Source organism: Anguilla rostrata, chromosome 9 (genome assembly GCF_018555375.3).
Source record: "Anguilla rostrata isolate EN2019 chromosome 9, ASM1855537v3, whole genome shotgun sequence".
NCBI classification, from domain to species: domain Eukaryota; kingdom Metazoa; phylum Chordata; class Actinopteri; order Anguilliformes; family Anguillidae; genus Anguilla; species Anguilla rostrata.
Window position 1 is genome coordinate 28870705 of NC_057941.1, and position 19961 is coordinate 28890665.

The 19961-nt window shown below is 40.9% G+C and overlaps 3 protein-coding genes across 7 annotated transcripts; 2 read left to right on the forward strand and 1 right to left on the reverse strand.

The window, feature by feature from the left end:
- The first annotated feature begins 620 nt into the window (after positions 1-620).
- On the forward strand, positions 621-5253 carry tm4sf21a (transmembrane 4 L six family member 21a). The gene is made up of 5 exons (XM_064351646.1): positions 621-1026; positions 2488-2553; positions 2661-2794; positions 3567-3753; positions 4020-5253. Exons 1-5 carry the CDS (start codon positions 832-834, stop codon positions 4029-4031), a joined length of 594 nt encoding a protein of 197 aa, XP_064207716.1. The 5' UTR covers positions 621-831; the 3' UTR covers positions 4032-5253.
- Positions 5254-5255: 2 nt separating this feature from the next.
- On the reverse strand, positions 5256-13271 carry slc25a15b (solute carrier family 25 member 15b). 5 transcript variants are annotated; one of them, XM_064351642.1, is made up of 7 exons: positions 13123-13271; positions 11717-11857; positions 9861-10119; positions 8747-8887; positions 7639-7875; positions 6463-6621; positions 5256-5886 (listed from the first exon to the last, which is right to left on the reverse strand). In XM_064351642.1, exons 2-7 carry the CDS (start codon positions 11775-11777, stop codon positions 5772-5774), a joined length of 972 nt encoding a protein of 323 aa, XP_064207712.1. In that variant the 5' UTR covers positions 11778-11857; positions 13123-13271; the 3' UTR covers positions 5256-5771. The 5 variants fall into 5 exon arrangements, with proteins under 5 accessions (XP_064207712.1, XP_064207711.1, XP_064207715.1 ...); XM_064351641.1 differs by having other exon boundaries at positions 13111-13264; XM_064351645.1 differs by having other exon boundaries at positions 7700-7875; positions 13111-13263.
- A 496-nt stretch (positions 13272-13767) lies between these two features.
- mrps31 (mitochondrial ribosomal protein S31) lies at positions 13768-19961 on the forward strand. The gene is made up of 7 exons (XM_064351640.1): positions 13768-14123; positions 14650-14949; positions 15904-16059; positions 16730-16876; positions 17096-17175; positions 17784-17927; positions 18555-19961. The coding sequence occupies exons 1-7, from the start codon at positions 14023-14025 to the stop codon at positions 18788-18790; spliced, it is 1164 nt and encodes a 387-aa protein (XP_064207710.1). The 5' UTR covers positions 13768-14022; the 3' UTR covers positions 18791-19961.

Below are 19961 nucleotides of genomic sequence, written 5' to 3' on the forward strand. Positions count from 1 at the left end.
ACTGTGAAATATCACACACAACACATACTGTATTTAGTGTTCTTCTGATGTTGTTGGAATCAGATTCAATAGACCAGCTCAGGTGTGCAAGACCATGAACTTTGACCCCTGGTTTTTAGCTATATATAGGAGCCAGTTACTGCTTAATTAGCATCAATTTTCAGCTTGTTGGTTTGCTGTATTTCAGTAGCCTGTTGATGTATTTAAAAACAAGCCAAATGTTTTTAATGTGTGTATTTCATTTCCCCAGGACAGTCATGCAAGATCTTCGTGTTACTTTCTTCTAAAATGCATCATTGTGACTTTTTTTTTTTTTGCTTCATCCTAAGTCTTCTTAAACCCTGTACCACCTTCATTTTAAATGATAAGAATAGTGGCATCTCCAAGAAGTACTGAGCCACCATGACTTTAACTAAAAGAATATCTCTAACCACACCTGTTCTCTCTCATTATCAAGTAAATGTATTAATGCAATGAACTGAGCAGCATTTTATACACCCCCATGCTAACAAGAACAGTGGAAATATGGCTTATTGATGCAGAGGTGGGTTGGTCCAATCATTAAACCTTGTCATCTCCCTCTACACAAACGCACCCTCCCATGAGGCATATAAATCTTCAGGTCAGACAGATGGAGGAAGAGAGAGAAAAAGGGAAGGGGTGAAATTTTTGTTTGTGGATTTTTTTGCCACATGGTCATTAAACCTTGAGGTGTTGTCCCCAAAGTTCATCGGACACAGAAACAACACGTCTGAATTACCAAAAGACGTTTAAAAAAAAGAAAGAGATTTTGGATCGTTCTTCTAAAATTGCGAAGAGCAGATAGAAATCATGTGCACTGGAAAATGCTCCCGATGCATTGGGATAGTGCTGTATCCCTTAGCAGTCATCTCTGTCATTTGCAATATCATGCTCTTTTTCCCTGGCTGGGATACAGAGTATGCTAAAGCAGAACGAGATGGCCTCGGCAACCGTATAACTGAGGAAGTGAAGTACATGGGAGGGGTCATTGGTGGCGGTATCATGGTAAGTTCTAACATGAATATGTTCCTATAAACTCAAATTTTAAACCCTTCTTTGCATATATTTTATGGAAGTCCTTATAGTTGACTCATGTACTGTGTATGAGTGATTCATTTTGACGTTCTAAAATTTAAAAATAGAAAAAAGTTATAGCAGGAGTGTGAGTTGTCATTAATAAATAAATAAGTAAATAATAATAAGAATAATAACTTCATTTGTATAACACCTTTCAACAACACATGCATCTCAAAGTGCTTCGCAGACATGATAAATAAATAAATAATGGTACTATGGTAAATGGTACTCACAGTAAAATTTCTAGAAGTACATGAAATAAAGAATAGAATAAATGAATAAAAAGTAAATTAGAAATGGGGAAATGTCAATAAAAATAAGTGGATAAAACAAATATCATCGATAAAATAAATTTGGTTACGATAGTCAAGTCTGCTTGTAATGAATGCATCAGGTATTGAAAGTAATAGTCTTACTCTGTTTCTAAGATGGTAGAACACAATGTTACATACATTAAAACTAATGAGCATTGATCTCAGCAGAGGGGCAGTTAAGAAACCTTTTGAAAATCCAGCTGAGCATATTCATGTCTGCACAGACACACACATCCACCAGTGGAGGTATAATAATTATGATGGTTCAAGAGAGAATTCTTTGAATGACACTGTGGTGGGGTGGACGTGGTTTGAGCGTCGGCTGCAGAGAGAGAGAGTGTGAGAGGAGCGGCTCTCGGATCCTTCGTCACAACTGTCAGCTGGAGGTAATCAGCGCCGATAATTGTTAATTGTTTTATTGCGCTGATTGCCTCTGATTGCTTTCAACAGTGAGCCTGGGGTTTTTAAAAGCCAGACCGGAAGCCGGAGAGAGGGGGATCGCCAATGACAAGACGGCTACGGAACTGTGATACACAGTCTGAAAAAGTGTCTGTAAAAACCGTATCTCATAATAAAATAGCACGGAAGTGCGGGTTACGGAAACGGTCAGTCTCCCGTGAGTGTGTTTTATCTAAGAGGGGTGGCACTCACATGCCACAGTGGTGGCCCGTGCGGGGAGACGCATAGTAGAACACACTCACGGGAGACTGACCGTTTCCGTAACCCGCACTTCCGTGCTATTTTATTATGAGATACGGTTTTTACAGACACTTTTTCAGACTGTGTATCACAGTTCCGTAGCCGTCTTGTCATTGGCGATCCCCCTCTCTCCGGCTTCCGGTCTGGCTTTTAAAAACCCCAGGCTCACTGTTGAAAGCAATCAGAGGCAATCAGCGCAATAAAACAATTAACAATTATCGGCGCTGATTACCTCCAGCTGACAGTTGTGGCGAAGGATCCGACAGCCGCTCCTCTCACACTCTCTCTCTCTGCAGCCGACGCTCAAACCACGTCCACCCCACCACAGACACCATAGGCTCCTCTCACTTCCTCTCCTTCCCCTCTCTTTCCATAGGTGCTGATCCCAGCAATTCACATTCACCTGACAGGAAATCAAGGTTGCTGTGCCAACCGCTGCGGGGTGAGTCCACTATTCCGGGGGGAGTCCAAAATTTGGATCAGTCCACACTGCTGTCTGACATTAAGCACTCTCTGTATGTCTCTCTTTCTACATCTCTCTCTCTACAGATGTTCTTGTCTATTGGGTTTGCTGCAGTTGGGGTGGCAGGGGCACTATACAGTTTCATTGTGGCAATATTGGGCCTGATCAATGGTCCCACATGTCTTGTTGGTGTAATTTGGATGGCACCATTCATCAAGAGGTAAGAGACCCATACAACAAAATATCCCTACTGTTAAATCAACTCTTAACAGAGTTTATATTAGTCCGATCGGGACTAAATGTACTCTGAGTTAAAAGTACTGAGAGGTTTATCTAGACCACAGGTGTCAAACTCCAGTCCTGGAGGGCCGCGGTGTCTTCTGGTTTTTGACGTGTTCCTAAGCCATTGATTGGCTAAGAAATCCACACACCTTGTTCTCAAGGCCTTATTTGGCAGCTGATTGAAAGGAAAACACAAAAACCCGCAGACACTGTGGAACCCTTGCAATTCAGTTTGACACCCCTGATGTGCGTCACCGCGGATTGTGGCCAACAGCCCTGAAGGGCAACACACAATTGGGCTGTGGTGTTTTCCAGAGAGAGGGATTCAGTCAATGTGAATGATTGAATCCACTGTCTCATCACTTACCAGTGACCCCTGCTGGCCAATCCGGCAGCCACAGTCTGCTGGCACATGCTACAAATAAAGCATCTTCCGCCGAATCATGTCAGCGTGAAAGATGGATTAAAACGCTTTAAAGGAGTGCAGGCACTTGGCTTCTCTTGAATTGATAGAGGAGGCTGCAGCGTTGAGCGAGGCTGATGAGTACAACTAGGCAATGAGTATCTCTATCAGAGTTGATTTAACACTGAACATTTTACTGCTCAGTAAACATGTAGAGTAGACAAAATCCACTGAGAGATAGATACAGAGACCCAGATACATAGACAAAGTCACATAAAGACCTTTCTGCTCCTATTTTCTGCATTAGGGAGGAGAGTTACCTGAACAACCCGAAACTCTGGAGTCTCTGCATGAAGCCTGACAATGTAGTGGAGTTCAACCTGGGTCTGTTCTCCATACTGTTGGTGGCCAGCAGCCTGGAGATTGTATTGTGTGCCTTCCAGATGGTCAACGGACTCTTTGGCTGCCTGTGCGGGACCTGCAGAGACAAAGGGGTAAAATAAAAAACTCTGAAAATGTATTTTGACAAGAAAGAAAAATGTTGTAAGCACATCGTAAATGCTGATGGGGCAGCAAGGTTTTGTTTAAAACATAATGGGTGGAGCTAAAATAAGCTGTCAATCATTTAATTGTTTTTGTAAAATAAAAATAATTGGTTGAATTAAAACCAGCGAGTCAAAGATAGCAGACAGTGGCTCCAGCCATCTTGGGTGTTGTGAAGCCTGATTCTGTCACTAATCTAAAACACTTGTTATGACAGCTGCAGGCATGAACAAAAACCAACAGTGGAGAGGCTCTGGAATGAAGTTATATATGGCTTGTTGCTGATGGACTGGCGTCACCTGCTGGACAGACAGAAGCACCTCCCTTATAATCTTTGTATCTTTGGCAGTTGTTGATTTTTAATAAGATCCAGTGATGGTATTTATTTCATCCTTGAGGATTCTTTATTATATGCCAGTTTCACAACAGAGATTTCTTATTTTGATTTATTTTTGTTGCTATTTTTATATCTAAGACTTTTCAGATACATACATGAATATAATACACTGCCATAAATTATATGTATGGACATTTTGGAAAATGTAAATTATATTTCACAGAAATACTTTTTTTTTTTTTTTTTTTTTTAACTTGCCATCTCTCAAAACATTAGAAAATAATTAAACAAATCATTAAATAAAACAGATTTTCTACACATAACCTCCTGATCACCAAGGCACCAGAGGTTCCAGTGTGATGGCCCAGATGTTCTAAATAATACAAATGACTTGTAATTTCTGTGGAGTTTCAAAACTATAAGTGTAACGATTATGCATTATAATAGTCACATTCCGAGCTGCTATACAATTAACAATGCCCTAACATAGATATCACACAAATAATTATTGAGAATATTTTTTGGACCATAGAAATAGCCACAGTAATAACAATGCATCAAATAATATGTAGCATGTATGCGAGTAGGTTTCACTGTATAAATATTTGAAAGAATCAATATTTCTCATAGTCCACAAAACTAATATTTTTATGCTTTAATATTACATTGATGTGGAATGGGCAGAAATTGAAGAGTTGAATCAACATTGATAAGAGTAGACTTTACTCCTGATGGACTCAACAAGGAAAAGGGTAATTTGTAATTACTTGAAAGTCATTCAAGAGGAAAGCGAATGCTCCAAGATGTGTACTAGGAGACGTACTCCAGTCTGACAGTACACATTATCCTTCCATCTGAACTGATCAGATGGACTGATAATGGATTTTTGTAAATGTCAGTCTTTATGAATGCTAGTAATACGACAATTCTGATATTTTTGTAAGCACAGACATACGGAAAAAAGAAACAAACAATGCAAGTTTGTAACAAACTTTGTTATTTTTGTGAAGTTTTCCAAGAAATTATCATTCCAGTAAAGTACCTGAACTTCATGCTTTGAGCAAATGTTTTGCAAACTAGACTAGTAATAAACCAATATAATTTTTTCACAAAACATGCCAGCCTCTTCCCAAATTTTTATTTGATCATAACTACTGCATTGGATTGGAGGAGAATTAACTCATGTTTTAGTGTTGCAGAAGGGTAAGACTGAAAATACACAACAGCAATATTGCACAAACTGTCTACTTAAAGTTGAGAAATGGTTGTGGCTGGTTAAAACCATGAAACTAAACATTTGGCGGTTAACATCACTAAAACAGCCCCAATTTTAATAGAGTTGCAGTATATTGGAGACTAAAAATACTGGATCTATAATTCTACCCATACAGAATACACAATATTCAGACTATAAACCTTGCATGCAGCAAGGCAGATCAGTTGAAATGAATCTCTGATTCATTTTAACCTAGAGGAGTAAGATGGACCCAGACTCCTAAATCCAGGAACAAATGTCCACAAATAAATCAAAAATACAAAAGGATGATAAATTAGCTAAAAGTGTGGTCCTGAATGTTTGTCCTGGGCCGGTGGGGAGGGGGAGAAGGATGAAGTGTGGGCACAGGTCAGCTGTCAAACTGTTGCATCATCATCTTGCGGCTGGCCTCGTAGGCCAGGAAGAGCGCGCCATTGGCCGGGAACGTCCGGATCATGGTGGGGGTAAGACCCGAGTAGAGCACTTTCACACCTGCGTTAAAGGAAAGATTCACCCAAAAATGTCATAGTGTGTTTTTTGCTATCTGCAAACACCAATACAATATTGGAGGACGTAGGCTCCAAGAGGATCCTTGCTCCTGTATTACATGAAAAGTATGTGTTTGTTGACATTCAGCCTCTTGCCATTATCATAACAACTTCAACACTAATCATTAATATATGTTCGGGTACTCTGCAAATCTGAAATTTTATTCTTTGTCATCATGTTCCTACCTTCATCTTGAAAGAGAATGTACTTTACATCTCTTGCCTAAAGCTCCCATAACGGACTTTGAAGTCATTGTCTATCATATCTAAGATATTGTTGAAGTGCATGATAAGAATTGCATAACAATGCCAAAATGGAAGACCAGTTTTGCTAAACACAACAGAATTTGAAAAAGGTTTTGATTTATAAAAACAAAATAAGTTATGTTCGGTATAAATGACTACCACAATAAGCATAAGTAACAACATATGGTCTGAACTGAGGGAGGAGAGGAGATGAACAGCCTGCTGTAGTAGCACTGTTGTGTCCCTGCTGGACCACGGCCTTCTGTGTCCTCACCTTCCGTCCGCATGACGCCCATGAAAGTCTTGAAGAAGCCGGCCTGCCGTCCTGTCATGGACAGGACCTGGATTCGGGACTTGACGCAGTCCATGGGGTACACCACCAGCCAGAGGCATGCGCCCCCAAACCCTCCGCTGAACATAATCGGGACCACACCTGAGAGACACAACTCGCATCATCACACGTACACAAAACCATTGAAAAAACCATTGAAAGGATTCATTTTTAAAACAGCTATTTTTGTCGGCAATATATAGGTTGGGACTTAAAAATGTATTCAAATAAAAATTCAATAAAGGTCAAACCACAAGATAACTGGATAACTGAATAGTCTCCAGAGATGCACTGAAAAAAGCTGAAGTCGATATTGACATCATAACTCAGTTAGCTGTGGCGATGCTGAGAAAATAAGACTTTTTGCTGCTATATGAAGAGCCTCTACACATACATCAGCATTAAAATGCCTCTCAGTCTGCATTCAGAATTCAAAATCTGGTTCAGATGTTATATTGATTCATATTATATTGAACATCCAATGTTAAATTGAATGTAACAATAACACAATTTGTGGGCCCTGGGAAAAATGTAACCACGGATGACACATACTTATTTCTTCATTCTGTGGAATGAAGTTTTTGGGAGATCTCAAAAGTGATGCATAACCTTCTGTGAGGTCTGCGTGGTCTGACATCTGTATGGCCCACCCAGATTACCCAGAATTCAATTGCCAATCCAGCTGTGCAGGAATGGGTGGGTGTTTGACTGCCACTGATCAGCTTGGCTTTGAAGTCACCAATATGCAAATTCTTACCCCAAGCAGTGGTGGTAAGGGAGGGGGAATTTGCATGCTGATGGTACTGTATGCATAAAAGCCCTGTAAGGACATTGTAATGATGTTGTAAGTGTAAACGCATATCCTGGAGGTAGCCATGCTGACCTACAGAGGGCACAATGGAAACAGAACTTTTGACTGCAGAATGAAAGGCCAATTCTTCCTGACGACTCATGCATATGAGAGAACGAAAACCAACCCTTGGCCTGGCCCTGCTAAACAATGAATACACAAAATTTCAAGCAAAGGTTGCAGACTCCTCCTCCACCATGTGTTTTCCACCATACAACAGTTCACATCGTAAATACTGATTAAATATTGAGCATGGAAAGAAACCTAACTGGAAGCGTGAGTGCCCTTGATGCTGGCAATCGGAAACAGCAGAGACGGTGGGCACAGTACCTATGTCATCCTTGCTCTTGCCCATGTACTCTGCGAAGGCAGAACGGCTGAGCTCATAGGCCCCGAAGAAGCAGAAGTACCCAGGCACCTCCCGGGCAATGGTGGTGGTGAGACCCTGGAAGAAACCCAGCGGTCCCTCGTTCCGCAGCACCGACCGCATCACTGACCACAGCGTACTGGGGAAAGGGGCATACATTACCTTACATTACCTCACATTACGGCCATTTAGTCAGAGTGACTCACACAACTTTCTTTGGTTTTTTGTGCATTTTTACACAGCTAAAGACTAAAAGCCAAAAGCAGGATATATACTGAAGCAGTACAGATTAAGTAGGTTGCTCAAGTATGCAAAAGCAGTGTCCTACCCGGGCGTTAGTTTACAAGGCCAGTTCCTAAGCCATTATACTACACGGCCACACAGGGGAAACAAAAAAAGCGAACATTTAAACATTCTTCGGGAATCTAATCTTATCCACTAAGCGATAGGATTGGATTTCCCCCGTCCAAAATGTATCTGTTATCTATTATCAAAGTTAAACTGATCCTAGATCAGGGCCCATATTCATAAAGTGTCTCAGAGTAGGAGTGTTGATCAAAGATCAAGTTTCCCTTGTCCATATCCTAACCTTACCAACTATGAGGTAAAAAGGAGAATACATTTACAGTAATGTTCAAAAATACAAATAACTTGCAGTTCCCAAAGACTAGAGCTGTCAATACTGTGTTAACAGCGGGGAAGGGGAAATATCAGGGCAGTTATCTGTTATCTCTCTCTCTCTGGGTCCCTGGCTCAGGTTTGTGAGGGAAGGCAGACTAGGGTAACAGGTTTACTAGTTTATCTGTAAACCTACATCAAACTACTGAGGGCAGCGGGTCTGTACCTCTTTTGTAAGTAGCAGATATAAGCCCCTGCTTCCAGATGTCAGGAAAGCATCCCAAATTTAGTCAAACAATATTTATTACAATACTAGTTTCTTTAGCTTCCATACAAAAATTAACTGTTTTAACCCCCACCCTCTCTCTCTCCCTCCCTCCTTGCACACTCACTTCTTCTGCCCAGTCGTAATCTTGCCTGATGCCTCCATCTCGTGCATGGCCTGTAGACGGCACTTGACCAACTCTGTGGGGCACAGCACCAGTGAAGAGAAGATGGATGCCACTGACCCTGCACACGCCTTTTGCATGTCACTGTGAGAGAGGGAGAGAGACAAAAAGCAGGGGTCAAAACAGTAAACAGAAGACTTCTGTATGCAAAACAAAATAAAAAAAACTTTTGGATAATAAATGCTAAAAGGGGACATACTGATGAACCACACATTGCCAGCGACAGAAGTTGCAAATTCAAATAAAACACAGCAATATTACCATCTCTTGACAATATATGTGAAAATGTACATGATTTTCATATTTCAGATACTCCAATATACTTTGCTGTGAAATACTGCATCTTTTTTCTAAAAATTAAACCATTTACAATATATTGCAGTATATTTCATTTTCATAAGTGGAGAAGCAAACCAAAACACATTCTCTATCTCAGTACCTCTAACACCACAGAATACAGAACAATTACTATAGCTTGTCTGTTCAGTGGAGACCACTGTAACTGTACAGGCCTCATGAACATTACGCAGAAATTCCATGCTGGGGTGGGACAGTGTGTTGTTGTATGTAAACTCATATGTAAACTCAAACTGTCTATTCAAACCAAGTTGTTAGGGCTGCAAAGAGACTGTTAAGAATGTAGAGATGTCCGATTTAAGTCATGGCCGGTCAGGACCTATATGAGTGAGTGTATGTGTATGTTTGCGGTGAAAGTGTTCAGTGAACATCCAGTAGAGAATGCGACATCTCACCTGGAGAAACAATTGGAGTGTGATTAGTTCCCTTGGCTGAGCAACTTGGTTTTTAGCTCAGTGGCCTAATTGTATTTTGTGGGGTGTAGTGCAGCTGACGAGGGGTGTAGGTTTGAAACTCGCAGCAGACTTATCCCCATGACACGCTGACTCCCTGTGAGAGCTGGAAAAACATGCCTCGAGGCGACCCTCAGCCATAGCTGACTACACTATAGCCAATGATGACCAATACTGGGAACACTCCTCCCAACAACCACCTTGGGGTAAATCCTGAGGCGAATCCCCCCTAATAAGCCCCTCCTCACCTGAGTGCAGCCCCACCAGGGGCCCCAGACAGCATGCGCACCACCTCCTGGCAGAAGCCGTAGCTCATGAACAGCACAGAGTTTTCAGCAATGTTGGCCATTAGAGCTGGTGTGGTGCCCTGGTACAGACCCCGCAGCCCGTCCTGCCTGTACGTGGCCAGGAAGCAGTGCACGAAACCCCTGTACAGCGAGGGAAAGGTCTGCATTTTCACCTTTGCGGTGTCCAAGGGCTGACCGCTGAACACGCAGGCTGTGCCTCCTGTGGGATTATGGGAAACAAGACAAGAGACCATAGAGACGGAGCGTAAAGGGGCAGTCAGGGAGAAGGGGGGATGAAAAAATAGAGAAAGATTAACCTCACTTCTCTGAAGAATAAGGTGTTCTGTTGTGAATGTTACAATAAAGAACCATTTCTGAAGTTTATCATTCTCTGTATCCTCCTCTGCCTATTTCACGTGGGATTGTAAACAAATGAAGTTCAAAATTGTTTGTACTTAAATTCAATCAACAGAATTCAATTTGCTTACATACAATGTACTGAACAGCCACACACAAACACTTTCAAACCCGACATCCTTTTGTTTAAAGATTTCCAGGGCATGATGTGTCTTATTCCCGTTATTTTACATTTTGGAGAAAATGTTATAGCCTGATCAGTTCATTGATACAGAACAACCCAGTCAACTTCTTACTCCAAGACGAAAACTGACTTGAGTGCTTTTACAACTTTTTGTCCTTACCAACTGGGTAAGCAAGGGGACAATTACGCAGCCCTCATTGGTGAAATACAACTCTAAATGTTTGCCAAGGATCCCTCAGAATGGGCTTTTGAGAGGAAATGAAGCGTAACACTGTCTGCATGTTCAGCCGTTGAGCACAAAAAGCCATCAGCTGGGAAGAGCGCCGACCTCAGCAATTCACTGAGGGGACAGCTGTAGTCGCCGCTCCTGTTGCTGATACTACTTTTTCTACAGATATATTTTTATTTAAAAAAATCATTATTCGTTTGGTCTGAACATCAGGAGAATGGGCTTGACTGATATTTAATCTGTCAAATACCAAATCCTAGTACAGGGAGAAAGCAGACAGAGAAGCCGTCACAGCTCAGAGGGCTCTGTGCCAGGGGACTGACCCCTGCCCGCTCAGGGGGACTCGAACATGCCCTGAGTCAGCCGTCCTACGGACTGCACCACATTTCTTGCCGGTCAAAAATGTTCTCTCTCTATCTACAAAGGGTCAACTGAAGTGATAATGTAATTGGGATATAACTCCTCTTCTTATCACTTAAGTTAATGTCAATGTCTTGAAGAGGAGAATATCTGTGTAATATCAACAAACAAACTGTTTTCTTTATTAGAGTATTTAATACATAACTGATGGTCTAGAGCAGCGGTTTTGATCCATGGACCCCAACCCAAGCTGAAAGACATCTTGGGGACCCCACCACAAAGTAAAAGGGCAGTATTTAAACAAAGGTTTTACTGAGATTGCATAACCCTCCCCCCTATGATCACAAACCAACTGAGACCGCAGCCCAAAGTGTGTGTGTGTGGGGGGGTGGGGGGGGGGGGTTGCACATGCAGACTGGGAGAGGAGAATGTGATTGTAGACCGGCAGAGGGGAAATGGCGACCATTGACCACGGTTGGGGGGGAGGGTTGAAAGTGTGATCACAGATCCCTATTGTTACTGCAGCCCGCTTGTTCAACTCAGGGTCTAGCTTCGTGTTTTAGTTTAGATAATTGGTTCTTAAGGTGAGAATCAACATATTAAAAGGTTCCCCTTTATATACAAGGAAAATATATTACCATGTCTGAGAGTTTAGAGACTACAGTGAGAATGTGATGTATATGTTACCTATGGCTCCTGCAGAGAGGTCGATCACAGCCTGCACCACAGGGTGAGGAGCCATGGTCATGGGGGTCAGGAATGTCTTCCTGTGGAATTCTGGGTAACTGACCACTCCTCTTCAAACTCACCCTGAGGGCTGAACTGCTCCTGCAAGAAAACCATAAACCGGTGTTAGAGGGTAAGTTACATTACTCATTTTTGTAGGGATGGGGGGGAACAAACAAACTAGAATCCCCCAACAAATCCCCTCAATGCGTTGAAACTGCTACTCAGCATGTTTTTTTTCCAATCTGAAGCAAAACACCTATTAAAGCTTACATGCTTATTCACTTACTTTACAACATACACTTCACAACAAACCCACTTAACATAACACTCCCTTAAAATGTCAAATACATTTTTAGATCCTCTTGCCAATAGTTATTTTCACAGCCTACTTAAAATATATATTCTCTATATAATCAATTTAAACACCTAGACTGAAACAATTCTGTGATGTATTGTGCCTTATTCAAGGTCACAACAGCTGTGCCCTACCTGGGAATCAAAAATACAACCTTTCATTTGCTATCTCAGTGCTCACTTCCACTCAACCGGGGAGCACGCGTTATATAGTTACTGAAGGGAAGTCTTGCAAATTCACATGGAAAACAAAAGAACTTTCACCTGGGCACATAACCATACAAATCTACTTTTCCCAGAATAGCCTTCACCGAAGTATAGCATGTGATGTATCACAACCAAGAACAAACTACTGGTTAATAAGTTAATTTCAATATGATATGCACTTCAGGGTTGCATTTTTAGCTAAAAAGCATGTGGTTTCGAGACTAAAAAGTGTTTTGCAAGTTAAAATAGCTCATCAGTGTCGGTATGACGCGGGCGTACTCCAGTTCACATACAGACAATTTCATTTATAAAAATAGACAACTGACAACGAACGGAATTCACGTTAAGTTGCAAGTGCTCTACGGCAAACAGTCATCCTTTCTTTAGGATCTTCGATTTGGTAGAAAAACAATTGGACTGTATATTTATCATTTTTGATATAAGTTTCCTCCTTCAGCCTGAGAAGTTCGACGCGAGGAATTAAATGGCTCAGTGGTGCAACAACATGCACCCGGTAAGGACACACCACGCGAGATAGATATATCGATTACTTGAAACGCAAAAAGTCAAAGGAACATGACCTGATAATGCCGAACATAAGGCAGTATTATGGTTTTGGTCTACTACTGCCAAAGGATTACGAACATACATTGAAAATACATCATTTAATTTTCAAAGAATTTCGACCATTACATCATCTCTGAACCCGACGTAAAGAAAACCCTAGCTAGCTACTGTTAGCTAGCCTCCCGTTACTTTCTTTAAATTAAATTATAAGGATACTCACTTACTTGAAATCTTACCTACAGAATTCAGCGTACGGATACGTCCTTCCAATGCATTATTAAAGCTAGAAAAAAAACCCAATCTTGCTAGCTAAGCACATGGTGATGCTATGATGATGACTACGTTGGCATCCTCTGCACACATCTGCTCTCTTATGGAGAGTCACTAGGCAAGACTAAGGTCTTAATGCCAGTAGTGTTCATGGTTCAATCTACAATTAACCGTGCTATTAAATAAATAGGATAAAGAAATTAATGGGAAACGATCTAATTTGCTCTGTCGTTTCTTTCACATTTATTGTGAGAACAAAAGCTATTGATATTTTGATAACTTGAACTCACTATGTCTTACTGAATTTATGTCCAGAGTTTTAGTTTTATGCGAGTTTTATATGTGGGCTAACATTAGTTTTGCATGTGTTATAGGCTACTATAACATTCGTTTTATGTGTTATAGGCTACTATTATTACATTTTGACACTTGCGCACGATTCGTTATATAAAATACATTGACTAATTAAATTATTCATAGACATTGACATGGAAGATATTTCTCTATTACAATGAAAATTGCTTTGGAGAGCTTACAATTCCATTGTCACCAAGTTTGTATGCCTATGATTACTTGCAGTCGTTTCAACAGCTGCTTAATTAGTGTTTCTGTAGTTTACCAATAGCTGTGTGAAAGCTATGGACTACAGCTACGTAAATATAAGAAATATAATTAGGCCATATTACGTTTTAACTTAATTTCATTGCGTGTCTGTAAATGTTCACAGCGGATTTAAGGTACGACAGTCGTCCCTGTAGCATTGTGTGACACGGAACTCATTTTGATTCAGTGTTTCCATATCGGGATGTTTCCAAGTTGCTCCAGAGAACAGACAAGCGTGCCCGTGCGACTTTGAAAGGGCAGCAATGTTCAGAAGATTGGTGTTAGTGGTTTCGCAGGGTCGAAATACAATTTTGTTTGCCGAAGAAGGCGGCTTATTTTGTCCGACCACTCTTCCCATTCACAGGTGAGATTACAAAAGTTATCTGCAATATTCAGTTGACTATAACCTGCTAGCTAACTTGACGACGAGCTAAGAAGCCGGCTATTATTAATTGGCTATCTTGGCTTTTCGCTAAATAGCCACGTTAATTATAACAGGTAACGTTAGATATGATACATACGTCAGACGTTCACGAAAATTCTGATGTTTAAACGAGTGTTCGAAAGATAAAATAATGCGTTCTGTTCGACGCTGGCTAACTTGCAGACTTTTTTCATACTTTAAAGCCTAATGTATTTTCTGAGGGTCATATTTGTATCAAACCCCTTTCACGGGCACTTGCTTATTTCTTTCAAGGTAACACAATAAATGCGTTAATTTAGTGGTGCGTGGTGTCGGGACATTGGTCAGGCCTTACGCCAGGCCCTGATTTCCACAAATTGTGCAGTGGTAAAGCGTAAGTGTAAATGTGTAGTGTCTTGGGAAATTACAAATGAAGAGCACCATTAAAGTGCTACAGAGGCATGATTATTCTGTCTCATCTGTATAGAGCTGCAGTCCCAGGGGGACAGAAGTCCCTGGGCACCAGTGTAGCTGTCCGCAGTGAAATCAAAGATGGCCCTGAGCTTCCCAAACAAGAGCAGAAGGAAGATGGTGGAGAGAAAGAAAAATCAGGGAAGGAGAATCTTTTGGAGCTCCTTGGGTCAATGAAGGTCAAGGTCACCAGCAAGAAGAAGGTCTGGGACTCGAAGGTGAAACGCAAGGAGCCAATGCCACGGCCAGCCCCGACAGAGATGGAGAGCACCACAAGCATGTTCCAGAAGGCCATGGCTGATTTACCACCACAAAGGTTTCCCATTTATTTGCAAATTCATGTTGGCGCACATGCCTCACACTGCTTTGCAGCTAAAACCCCGTTGTCTGACAAGAGATGGTAGGATGGAAATTGAGGAGCGTGTCATTTGCTGAGTAGATTGGAGGCAATGTAATTGTTAGGCCAAAATCCAGTTAATTACTGAAACAAGTAATTACAATTCATTATCACAAGTAATGATTTACTTTACTAACAATTTATAACAGATCTGGGTCAAATGCAACTTTGTTTTGGCTTCAAATACTTTTCTACACTTTACTAAGTTTGTCTGGTGTATTGGAACCTATGGCATTCACTCTAAAAGTGCAAACCCCACCTTTTGGTCCTATTGACAGGCTCTGTTGCACCAGGCAAGATCAACAGGGCACAGAAAAGTATTTGAATTCAAAACAAATACGTATTTGACCCAGGTCTGATTTATTACAAATAGCTATATCAGTGCCAGGTAGAGGGTATGAGTTGACACTGAAGAAGGCTAACTAGTTGAGCAGCATTAATGCAACTTTTTTTTTGCATTTTCAAAAATTTTCATTTTTACAATAAAAATGTGAGGCCTTCACCTGCCCAAACTACAATTTTTTGGGAATTTATTTTTAATAAGTTTTTTTGCTTATACCTAATAAAGCACTTAAGATTATATTGTACTGACTACTATCTGCTGTGACACTGAAGATTTGGCATTTTTAATGGCATTTTCTGTTTGCTTAAACCTTTGTGTGTGCACTTTTTCCAAGTTTGCCTGGATATAAGAATCTGCTGACTTTGTAAATGTAAACGTCTCATTTTCTCAATGTAGTAAAGTGAAAGGTTTGTGGAGGTTGTAAGCTGCTGCTCCATTAGCTGCACTTTCTCTGTTCTGCTGTTGGGCTGAGTCTGTGTGTTGTTGTGGGTGGGTGCGTTTAAGTGTGTTTATGTGCATTTGTTTTAAAGCGAGGAGAGCCTGAGCCCAGACCTGGTGGCAGCAGCTTCAGCTGCGGCTTCCTCCTTGCCTAATCCTCAGAAGGCCAAGTCGGAGCTCTTGAAGCAGTTGAGGAGGCACGAGGCCCTCCCTGAAGCCCAGAGAAAAGGGGATGGGAACAGCATTGGGTGAGTATGGCTCTAAAAGAACACCCAGGACCACCACCCCCTTTTAGGCTAGTAACAGTTAAACACTATACATCATATTGATTATCTGCTTAAAGCTTTAACTGTCAGTTTGTAATTGTATCCAGTATAATTGTAAAACATTTAAATATTTGATGCAGTAATATCTTAATATCTGTATCTATAAGTTTTATTGCCTTATAAAAGAAAAAGAAGATCCGGAAAAAGTTTTGTTACTTTAACTAAGCATTGTATTCTTGAGCGCATTATGCCTATGTGAATGTTTTCATTTAAAAAAAACTGTGGCTTGCTGTATTTCTACGCAGTAGCCAATTTGAAAATAGTTCTTATTAGTAGTAAAATAGTTGAAAATAGCATTTATAGCTACCCTAAATCTGAAAACAGCTTATCAGCGAAAAAAAACAGGGACTCTCTTTTATTGATCAGTTATCTGCTGTCGTTAGTTTGTGCTTGAAAACAAAATGAAATATCCCATTAAAATGTCTAATTAAGAACATTGAACTGGTTGTTACAATAAATAGAGTTGTGGTTGGAATCTAAACCACTAAAGCCAGAACCAATTTGAGAACCCCTGCTCTCTGGTGTATTTGTCTGACAAGAAACATTAGTATCAGAGTGTGTATCTGATAGCTGATGTTTTTGTCATTCATAGAAGCATCATAGCGGACATGAAGGTGGGGAAACGGACTAACTTCAGACAGAATGACAGGCCAGCCAATCAGATTCGCTTTGATGATGATGGGCGAGGATATACCTACGACAGGAGTTTGACTAGTGAGTCTGAGGGTGCTGGCAGGAGGTAAGAAATCTACTGTTATTTTATGTGAAATTAGTGTGATCTAAGGAGATAACTCACAAGCCTAAAAATTGTATTTTATCTATTTTATCAGGACTTGGAAAATGATATTTCATGTTATGGATATTTTGGCATCTTTATTTAAACAACAGTCAGCTTCCTTTTTCTGTTAGGGAAAGTTCTTCTCCCTACCTTGCCTGACCTTTTTCATATTATTTATAGGAAGGGCCTGTTTGGGGAGAAAAGACTCAACATTTTCTCTCCAGTCAGTGAGAAGACTGAGCCTGAGTCTGCTGTGACTGGTAAGAAATGGGACTTTGCACATGTGTAAAACTGCAGGTTCTCCAGGAAGCACCAGCCTCAGTCTGATGTGCTTGTTTGCCAAGGGGGGTGTATGAGGGCCTAAAATCCATGGAGAGGTTCCAACCTTTATGTCAACTACTCATTGATGCAGCATGAAAGGAACCAATTAAAGGAACCAATTTAAAATGTTGCCAGATTCAAAGCCCTTATTTCAGTAAGGCAATAAAAACAGGATTAAACAAGAAATAAAACCAAAAACAGTAATAAAACAAAACAAAGCTCAATTAAAGGCTTAATGTTTTAAGTTGTAATTTAAAAACTGGGACTAAAGGGGGATCTCTGATAAAAATAGTTTTTTTGGTATTTTGGAGCATAACACCCTTTTCCCTGATTTTAAAACATATTGAGAAATAGAGTAGTCCAGCAGTGGATGACCTCTCTCGGGTTGGTAATGTCTGAGTGTATATATTCAGTTGCCATCCCAAGTTTTGCCTTAACAAATAATACAATTTAAAATCAATTCAGTGGATGTCAGCAAAGTACAATGACTACCCAAAAGCCCCTGACTAGGCCTTCTGTATATCTGATCTGTACCCTGTGTTTACAGTCCCCACACTCTCCCTTTGGGACCTGGAATTAGCCAATCAGATCGCTTCGGCAACAAATACCCTGCCCCGCAATGGCTTTGAGGAGATGATCCAGTGGACCAAGGATGGCAAGTTGTGGGAATATCCAATCGACAACGAGGCCGGTGAGTTTTAGCACACCATCATGAACACAGTGATTTTTGCATTGAAGAATAGGCTAAAATGTAAAATGTAGTCTGCACTTTAACCTCGTTTTCATGCTTCGTTTTCAAATCCAATGTGCTGGAGTGCAGAGCCAAAACAACCAAAAAATATATATCACTCTCCAAATACTGACAGACTGCATTGTAAGTTACTTTGCAGGTGGCAGAGAGGCAAGAGCCACACTAAAACCATATAAACTTAAAAGATGAACTACTATTCTGTGCTAAAACATTCGTGCAAATTCATATTTTGAATGCATTTATTTGAAACTCTGACTCATCTAGGCATGCCCATCCATCTTTCCTATCACTGCTATTGGTTTTCTCCTATTCTGTTCATTTTCATTCCTTCTTTTTGCAGGGTGTGGGTCAGTCCCATTTCAATTCCATCAAATCAGGATGTGAAATGGGTTATGTTATTGCACTATGAATCAAAGATGTTCCTGTATTATGAAATGTGTTTATGTTCTTTATGGTATTTTTTCAGTTCGTGAATTTAGTTTCCATTCAAAATCTAAATTTTTTTCCTGAAATGAAGTGTAATTGAGCTCTAAACACTGTTTCCCCCCCGCCTTTCTGCCCCTTCAGGTCTAGAGGAGGAGGCCAGCGTGCCGTTCCACGAGCACATCTTTCTGGAGAAGCACCTGGAGGAGGGGTTCCCCTCCCAGGGCCCCGTACGTCATTTCATGGAGCTGGTGGTGGTGGGCCTGTCGAAGAACCCCCACCTGACCGCGAGGGAGAAGGTGGAGCACATCGCCTGGTTCCGCCAGTACTTCGAACAGAAGGAGGACGTCCTCAGAGAGGCCGAAGCCTATCTCAACTGACCGGACAGGAGGCGGGTGTAGTCCTCTTCTGGTTTTCATCACTGAAAGCGCCTTTTAAATCGGAGCAGAACTACATTTCCCAGTTCGCCACAGAACCAAAGTCCAGAGACGGGTATCACCAATCCTAGTTAAGTCTCCTTTTCCAACAGAGAGACAGACGCCTCAAATGCAGTGAGTCAGTTGAGAAATGGACCAGTGTGGTCTGTAAAGATAATGCATACATTTAAATGTAAATATGGGTTTTCAGCGTCTGCAGTTGGCATAAATGTGAGCGGAACCACAGCATTCACAAGGGGTTTAATGGAAGAGCTACAGTTAAGCAGTGAAGCAGGCTTGCACTGTTCTGTGGATGTGGTGGATGTTAAGTGTTTATATTGTACAGTGAATGAGTCTCAGAGCCTTAACTTGATGTATTTGTGAATACCCACAACTTCTTTAATTGTCCTTAATTGCATTACCTTGGCATTGGGATTAGGGTACGACTCATTTGAAGAGCTGCTGTCTTGACCAAACAGATTTTCAGTTCGATGCACAGCATCACGTGTACGTTACACATCCAAGTGTCATGTTACTGTGGTTGATTATGGTCGGAAAGAACAGTTATTTTCGATTAAGTGCATCGTTAAAAGTGTTTCTTTTTGACTTCACATTGTTTGCTTGGAAACAGGCAGTCAGTTTGCAAAAAATATTGTCAGCGAAAAATATTTGGCTCGCTTCTTACTGTTAATTATTTGGCTTTCATTCCATCACCTTTGTATTGGGGGGGAGGGGGGTTTCCTCACAAAAAAGGTAGAAAAGGGAGAGGGACAAAACAAATATATCTTTCTGTTCAAAGGGTAGCTGCCTAGATTATTGTAAAGAGCGCATAAGAATGTGTTGCTGTACGGTATATTTGCAGACAGGATAATGGTTTTCCTGTACTAATACCAAAAGGGGCCGTTCTGTCCAGGCCCTGTGTAATTCACAGGAGCTGTTGCAAAATGGGTTCAGGACAAGTTAAGTGTGTTCAAATGTGTTCGGATTTACCGTAATGCGGCTTTTAACAGGAAAAATCTGTATTTTGTGAAAAAGAAAATGCATTTAACCAAGAGGCTGGATTCAAAATTAGAAAAAAAAATAGGTTTGTGATTCCAGACCTAATAAATGAAATTCTGTTGGTTGCCAAATTAAA